Below are 8,276 nucleotides of genomic sequence, written 5' to 3'. Positions count from 1 at the left end.
TTATTATTATTTAGGAAAAGAAGATGAATGTTTTAATTTTTCCATTTTTAATTATTTTATATGGAAAATATAAAGTTACAATTGCGCTTTTCTTTTAGTCAAAATCAATTAATTTTTTTGGACAACTAATGATGGAATAACCCAATGATTTAAAACAAAGGAAAAAGATTCTTGAACAAGAAAACACTCTTTTAATTGTCTCAATAGTCTCAATAACCCTAACAGAATACGTTTGTTTGTACTTTTGCTGCAATGAAATGAAAAATTTGTGACCGTGAACTAGACGAATGAAAGATGTGTGTATAAATTACAACAAAGTGAATGATTTAGGACTAGTTGTACATCAAGACTATCACCTAGAACAGCGAGCAAGGAGAGTATAGGTGGATTTGGTCGATTAGGGGTGGGGGTTTGGGAAAAGAAGATGAATGGTATATTTTAATTTTCTTTTTTCTTTGTTTTTAATTATTTTATATGAAAAATATAAAGTTTTGCTCTTCTTTTAATTGGTGTATGTATATATATATATATATATATATATATTTGGTCTATTCATCCTTCTGCTGTAATAAAATGAAAAAATTGTGATTGTGGGTGATTCAAATGAAATATTTGAGTATAAATTACAACAAAATGAAAGATTTAGGACCATAACTAGAATTTTCCCTAAAAAGGAAAGTTGATTCCCGTTCATGATGTACTATCAATATTTTACATTAAGATAATCTTAAAAATAATAAAAAATAAAAAACACACATGAAGGAATGTTTTATTCGTTTGAAAACAAAATTTTATTTAGTTAGAGAAGTTCAATATTGATTAAAGTATAATTTTATGAAAGATTTGAATATGGTTGTATTTTTGTAATTTTCATTTGAATTGTTTTAAAATTTCAATAGGGTAACAAAACTCACATCATTGCATCATTGCAAATCAAGTGCAAGGGTTCTTAACTATTTAAAGAATCTTTTGAAAATGTTTTAAATGATTTTTTAAAATTATTTATTATAGTTCATAAAAGATTATTATTTTAAATTTAACTAGTATCTAATACAGTCCAATATTACATATTGAACAAGAATAACGCCATTTGTACAGAAAAATACGATCGCCCCCTTTTGACAAATCTCAGTTGGCAAACTTTGTTTGGTTGAAAAATTGTCAAAAGCTATTTTCTTTTTAAAAGAGCCAATAACTTTATGTCATGTGTTTTTCTATCAAGTAAAGTGTAAGAATTTTCTGTACTAGTAGTATGATTGAACAAACTCGTAACAATAGGAAAAAATTATACAATTTGCATTCGTGCCATTGATGTCATGTCAACTAACATAAAAGTGACAACTTTCTTTTAGTAAAACGTACTGAAGTGTTTCGAGAAGGACGTCAAAATGTTATCTACGGTATTAGCCAAATCAATTTGCGACCACGGCCTTATTATCATTTCAACTGACATTACTAGATAACTTCAGAAAAAAAAGGTTAAAATCTTATCCACCATATCAACCTAATCTAGATTGAAATTTTCCAAATCATCTCCGTTACTTGCCTATTTAACTTATTGTTATCCTTTCAGGGACAAGTACCCAATTTCTTGCTCTTGGAAACACTTTCCATTTCACTTATCTTGGCACAAGTCTATGTTAAAACATGTTTGATACGATGTATCAAACAAAATTCTTCGGTATTATAAATAAAATTTTAACTTCTTTTCTTCCCCTTGTCCACAATGTACAATTGTTATACAAACTAACATGTTTATGGTATTATCATTTCACATTCTAACATTTGAAACGAAGTGCAACTTCCTTCTATTATCAAGTAGTAAAGAATAGTTTGAAAACTATATCAATAAAAGAAGCATCAATGTATAATATAAGCTCTTTGGAGTTGAAGTGTGAGCTAATGACACTGAGAAGTGAAAAGTGTGTAACTTTGCTAAATCTATGTTCTGCTACTAGACAACTACTACTTGAATGGTGAAGCCAACCTATTTTCTGGAAATGCAAATCAAGTTCTTCGCGTTTTGTAGATGGTGTACGCCAACATCAGTGGAATCACAAGGCTATAAACCGGATAATGGATAATTGGATTCATCTCGTACGCTTTTGTAAGAGCTCTGCAGTTCTGCATCAGCAATGGAGAAAGGAAGTACGAATTAATAACAAGATAATAACGCACACAGAATATAAGTCGAAGCTAATCTTTTCCTTTCAAATCTCACAAAAATCCAGTCAAGTTCATTTACCATTTTTCATTGTAAAAAGTGGGATTAAAATGTACCTTGAAATGCCTCCAACAAATCAACAAAGAAATCGCCAGGAGAATTTTCCTAATCCACCGTCTGCACAGAATGAATTCTGATCTATTTTTGCAATTGTTCATCAATGCGGAATCCTTGTTTTCTGAACCGTGATCATCCTTTTTCTTACTTGAAACAGAAAGAAGATGATCATGAAATATTCCCTTTTCAGCTGCTAATGCCATGATCACTGTATATGCAGGCAAAACTATGAAAAAAATATGAGGAAGAACGACTACCATTACATCTGGAAATCCGAGAAATTCTAACTTTTCCATTTTATTGATTTTCAATACCCAACCTCTGTACGTCATGTATCCTCGTTCTATACCTTCAGACAAAATTTGACCAGAAAACCAAGGACATAACACAAGATACAACATGTAACCTACCATAGAGTACCATACCATCGGAACTTCATACAACTCCTTAAAAATCCAAGCAAGGCCATAGGTGACGCATCTATTGGCTTTAAAATTCTTATATGTGTACTGCTTTTTTGAAAATGAGAGGATTGCTTTTGGAAAGAGAAGAATGGAGAATGCTAAATAATATAAGGACCATAGTATCGGGTAGTACAAGGCATCCCATTGACAACCCATAACCAAAAACTCTCTCCAACTCCATGAAAGCCTGGCATGATGACCATTTGCTGAAAACGGCCTTCGTTCAGTATAAGTTGATTTGCCCATAATATCAGTTGCCTGTATTTGCAATAAAAATCTTTCAGGAGACGGATCCTCAAAAGCTTTGAAATTCAATGGAGCAACATAGAGGTCCCCCCGGGATCCTGCAAGCTTTGTCATGGGTGTCTCCAGCACTACAACTAGCTTTTCAGGACTAGTATCATAGACCATAGCCACGACTGACACAATTGGAGAAGCAGGAAAAACCAGAGCTCTGACAGTTCCACAAGAAGAAGGGTCTGATGTGTGACAATTCTGGTTTTGAAATGATGTGGTAAAGCGTGAGTCAAGTGGAAATGTTGGAAGTATAATAGTTTTATTCACTCCCAACTTAAAATCGATATCAACAAATGATATTAGCCCACGATCAATCGCCAAAATGCGCATCGCTCTACTCTTCCTCCAGTCACCCATTTCCCATTCCCAGAATTCTTCAATTATTTCACCATTAGAATTGGCTGTATTTTCTGAAGGATTTGGATGAGCATTCAACTGGAATAATCGGTTGGAATATAGTGTATGATGACTTGATTCATGGTGCCGTTTTAAATTCTTACCGAATCTAGTGTGTAAATGCCCACATAAGTAAGCCATTACAGAGTTTTTCAAGAATACATCCTTGAGGGTTTTTCCAGAATTTGAGGCTGCAGAAAATGAAAGAGGAAAATGCCCAAAGGAGATCTTGGTAACTGGCCAAGCTGATTGAGAATCCAATAGTGAAAGTTCGGAACTTATTTCGGTTAATAATTCATCAGTCGGATGACCAAACAGATTGGTTGGGCCTCGTAACCCAGTAGACATAGTACTGTCAAACCCAACAAAAAGAAGTTTCCGTTTGCTTGTCTGGATAGTCAAAGTACATACAGGAATGCAAAAATACATAGAATTAATTTAAGAGTTCAAATATCAATAGTCATCCAAAGGTAAATTGCTGGCAGTTGTTCAAACATGATCTGAATAACAATTTCTTTTAGCATTTTTTCCCCAAAAAGGTAATGACTTTATGGGGGAGGCACCTAAAAGGAGCAAATTTTACATCACATTTTAAGTCGTCAATATATATATCTCTACGGAGGTGTCAAAAGAATTATTATAATATGAGATATAAGCAGTAGTCAGATTTATAAAAAATGGATGGATGAAAAGAATCACGAGATTTGAGACTGGTTGATTTAAGAAGCTCTATGAAGGAACTATATGCTTCCAGCGAATCATGCTACTTCATGGGAATTTCCAATCGATCAAAAAAATTAAATTAATGTCGGAGTTGTGAACATATTGATAGTTTTCCCCCATTAAAGAGAATTTTATATTTGAAGCTGGTGAGTTCGAACAATGACTTTCAACCAATACTTCCCACACTCATAGCCCATATTATGTTGATATGCAGTATCCTCACAAAAAGTACAAAACAAATTGAAATAATTATTGTGGAAGTCACCTACCTCGACAGTGATACTACTGACTTTGCCACTTCTTTTTAGCTGCCCATGAAGGCTGTATTTTGAAAAGAAGTCAAATGGCCCACCAATGACTGGTACAGCAAAATTATCGTGATTTCCTCTGAGATCGTAAAAGGCGCTCTTATTAAGTCCACTCCTTTTAACAACGTCGTGCATGATGTTCTGGTATTCAACCCACTCAGCTTCATCTTGTTTCATTGTTAATAAATCCTTGCTCTTGCCATCTGGAAGATGTAAACATATTTAAAATTATGTAAATCTTGAATGTCAGAATATAGCCTAAAGCAGCATGTTCGAAAATAGGCATTAGGCCCTTGTTTGGGCTCCATTTTAATGAGGTTTAGGAGAAAATGTATTTTGGAATAGTGATTTTTTTTGGAGAATGTAGGGTTAAAAAAGGAAAAGTTTTGGATTTACGTGTAATATTATTTCATTGAAAAGTGTGTGGTTGAAACTTGAAAAAGAAGAAAGAGAAAATGCATTAAAATTAAAATGGAGTCCAAACAGGAGCTAGATAAGTAATTATGCCCATGTTTCACAACCTTTATTTGAAAACTACTTTTTCTGCATACTCATTTTCAAACACACGTTCACACAATAAAATATTTTGCACGTAAACCTAAAACTTTTTCCTAGTTTTTAACTACATATTCTCCAAAAAATCACTATTCAAAACATTATTTTCTCAAATAATGGCCATCAAATAGGGGCTAATTAAAAAAGGCCATGAAGGTTAACTAATGCACAATGGTGAAGCACAATTATCAATACTTTGTTGTACATACCAAACTGCAGCAAAAACTAGAGATTAACAGGACTTCCTCATTTCTTAATTCTCAATTAATATGTTTCATCATGAATATCTACAGAGTGGACATATTTAAGAATTTATGTGACCATCTAATCAGTATACTGACTCTACTCGAGTATAAGCAGTAAGCACAGAAATGTACATATAAATTCAGTCTCCACAGCTAGTTTCTCTTTTCCTTCTATATAATGGCCTAATAACATTTCAATTCTCTTTTCCTTCCATATAATGGCCTAATAACATTTCAATAATGAAGTGAGTGTACATAAACATACAGTTGTTTCTACGTGAGAGAGTGTGCAAATAATGTATGACTTGGCATATATTGTGAGTTAATAGTGCACAGTAAGTTTGCAAGAATATGAAGAGCTCCTAGAACACGCAATCATGGTCTTCAAGCACTAACAAGCCTCCGATATAATAAATCCAACTGAATTTTATATTTGTTGACCTCAACAAATAATGTATGACTTGGCATATATTGTGAGTTAATAGTGCACAGTAAGTTTGCAAGAATATGAAGAGCTCCTAGAACACGCAATCATGGTCTTCAAGCACTAACAAGCCTCCAATATAATACATCCAACTGAATTTTATATTTGTTGACCTCAAAAAAATGCAAGCCAATGAATCCTCAGCCACCTCCTTGCTTAGTCACCCCTTTAGACCCTTTTTCGGCCACTGGAGCTCCAATCGACGAGTTTCTGTTGATGAAGAGCAAGAACTTGGCTAAGGTGTATCCTATTGCCTGCTTTCCTTGTAAAACTACAAGGTGTTCATAGATTTTCTAAGCTTTGGGGCTTTTTGGTCTTTTTTTCACATCATTTAGACATGCGTAGCTTTATTAATGGTGAGCCTATAATAAATCCCATTTTAGACAGTTACATGACATGTGTCCTCCTTCCATTGAGCTGGTTGTCACTTTCAAGAGATTATCCAAATCACCATTCTCACACTTTTTTCAAATGTTTCCGCCAAAAGGCAAATTCTTACATTGCCACGTGGTTGGTGAATCATTTATATGTTTTCCCTTAAGGAGAAAAGATATTCATTTGCCTCCCAAGACTATGGGTTCTGTGCATTCATTTGAGTTCCAATCTAATGGTTTAAGTTTGATTGTAATGCTTCGGTCTCAAAGGTTCGGCCTCGTCCAGATGGAACTTGGGACAGTTTGATACTAATGCTTCACCTATGGCCAAGCTTATTCTGAGCTTGCTCCATAAAAAACGTGATTTTGATAATACACGTGCCCCTTCTTATGTCCATGTGGAACCGTTTTATGTCATGCAGATGCATGAAGTGACAATATCCTATAGAAATCAGGAGATTTACAGCAAACTTGAGTAATCAAGATTCAGGTGCTGAATATATATGTTGCGCCTTAAATGGAGCACGACTCTCCATCCACAAGAAACAAAACGAAACCATCAAATTCATGTATTATTCTTTAAAAGATCTTCCATTTATTGCATTCCATACAATCAACATGACTCACAGGTGAAACACTGAAACTCATAAATACAGTCCATATAAGGAAAAACAAATTATGAGAAACGAATAAAGGTGAAGAAACCATGTATCTTAAAATAAAAGATGCGATTCACAGTAATCCAACATTGGCATTTTTTCCTCCATGTAATATCGGATGTACTTAATCGGTACACGCAACCCCACCCCTCACCCAAAGAAATAAAATAATTCTCACCACAGAAGACTACTGCTAGCAACTGCAGGCCAAGCCAAAGGTAGTAACTCAGAAAAATAAATGTTATAATAAAAATTCCTTAAGATTAGTAGGTGTCTATCCATAGCAACGAGATACATATTGTGCAAAGATTGACCTCCATGGAAAGGATGATTCATTAGGACCATCACTAGAGTCCAACTACATTGCATTTGCCAGAATTCATGTTATATCTCACATTGCCTTTCTCTATTATTTTTCAGGCAGAGAAAAGAAATAAAAAAATAAAATACTCCCTCCATTGAGAGGAATACAATCAAACCTCACAGTTCATTGAAAAAAACCCGAGTGCTTAACACCCTAACCCCCAAAATGTATTCTTTCTTCAAAAGTAAATAGGAACTCCCAAAATTTAGAACTAAAATTAGGTCGCATGAAGGGGATGTTTTATTAATTAAAAGAAAAAAAATCAAAACTAGCCAAAAAATGGTTTGAAAACCCCCAAAACGAAAAGTTTCTTAAAAAAATTAATATATAACTACCAAAACCCAAAACCTAGAGCTCTAAAAGAAGGAATCAGCTTCATTTTGATTGAACCCATAAGCTCATCTATAAAAAATAAGATAACAAAGATTAAGAAGTAGCAACAATACTTACCAGTGAGATCACCAGTGATGAAAACTAATGAAGGTTTGATGAAGGAGAGAGTGGGGCCCACAATGTCCCTGAAATCTTGGGCCCTTTCAGGGTGGTGCACACTGAAGTGGAGATCAGACAGCTGCACCACCCACACCAGATCCTCTGGTCCACCCTTTGCTTGCATATTTTCTCTATTACTATTACTATTACTATTACCATTTCCATTAATATCACTGTGGAATTGGTATTCAGAAGGGCTTGCTAAACATGGTGCTAACGGGATTGCGAAGAATAGGAAGAAAATGGCGAATGAGAGAAGAATACTCATTCTTGAATTCATAATTCTTTCTGATAGGATCATTTCTTCTTTGGTCTTTATTTCGACTTCGGCAGGTCTGCGCTTTCTGATGGTGTTTTTAACCCAATTCCTCATTAGTTTTCTTTACTTTCTAAATGAGATAATCTCAAAAGTGTCAATTCTCACAAAATATATATTCCAAAAAATTACATCAAACTATTATGAAAAGAGAGAAAAAGGTAATTTTTTTTTGTATATTTTATTAAGAACAAATGCCCTATATTTATAAGTAAAAATCAGAAATATAATAGTATTAATTGCTAGGGTTGCAGGGATAAAATTGTCATTCACTAATAAACCCTAATAAACTTATCATTTACAACATCTTTTTGAATG

The 8,276-nt window shown here is 33.9% G+C and overlaps 1 protein-coding gene across 1 annotated transcript; it reads right to left on the bottom strand.

The window, feature by feature from the left end:
• Window positions 1-1,819: 1,819 nt before the first annotated feature.
• Window positions 1,820-8,019, bottom strand: LOC111384495 (putative metallophosphoesterase At3g03305). Its single transcript, XM_023008775.1, has 4 exons — window positions 7,601-8,019; window positions 4,431-4,672; window positions 2,281-3,828; window positions 1,820-2,124 (listed from the first exon to the last, which is right to left on the bottom strand). The coding sequence occupies exons 1-4, from the start codon at window positions 8,013-8,015 to the stop codon at window positions 2,008-2,010; spliced, it is 2,322 nt and encodes a 773-aa protein (XP_022864543.1). The 5' UTR covers window positions 8,016-8,019; the 3' UTR covers window positions 1,820-2,007.
• Window positions 8,020-8,276: the final 257 nt, after the last annotated feature.

Source organism: Olea europaea, unplaced genomic scaffold (genome assembly GCF_002742605.1).
Source record: "Olea europaea var. sylvestris unplaced genomic scaffold, O_europaea_v1 scaffold293, whole genome shotgun sequence".
Classification (NCBI taxonomy): Eukaryota; Viridiplantae; Streptophyta; class Magnoliopsida; order Lamiales; family Oleaceae; genus Olea; species Olea europaea.
This window is presented reverse-complemented; position numbering and strand designations above follow the sequence as displayed.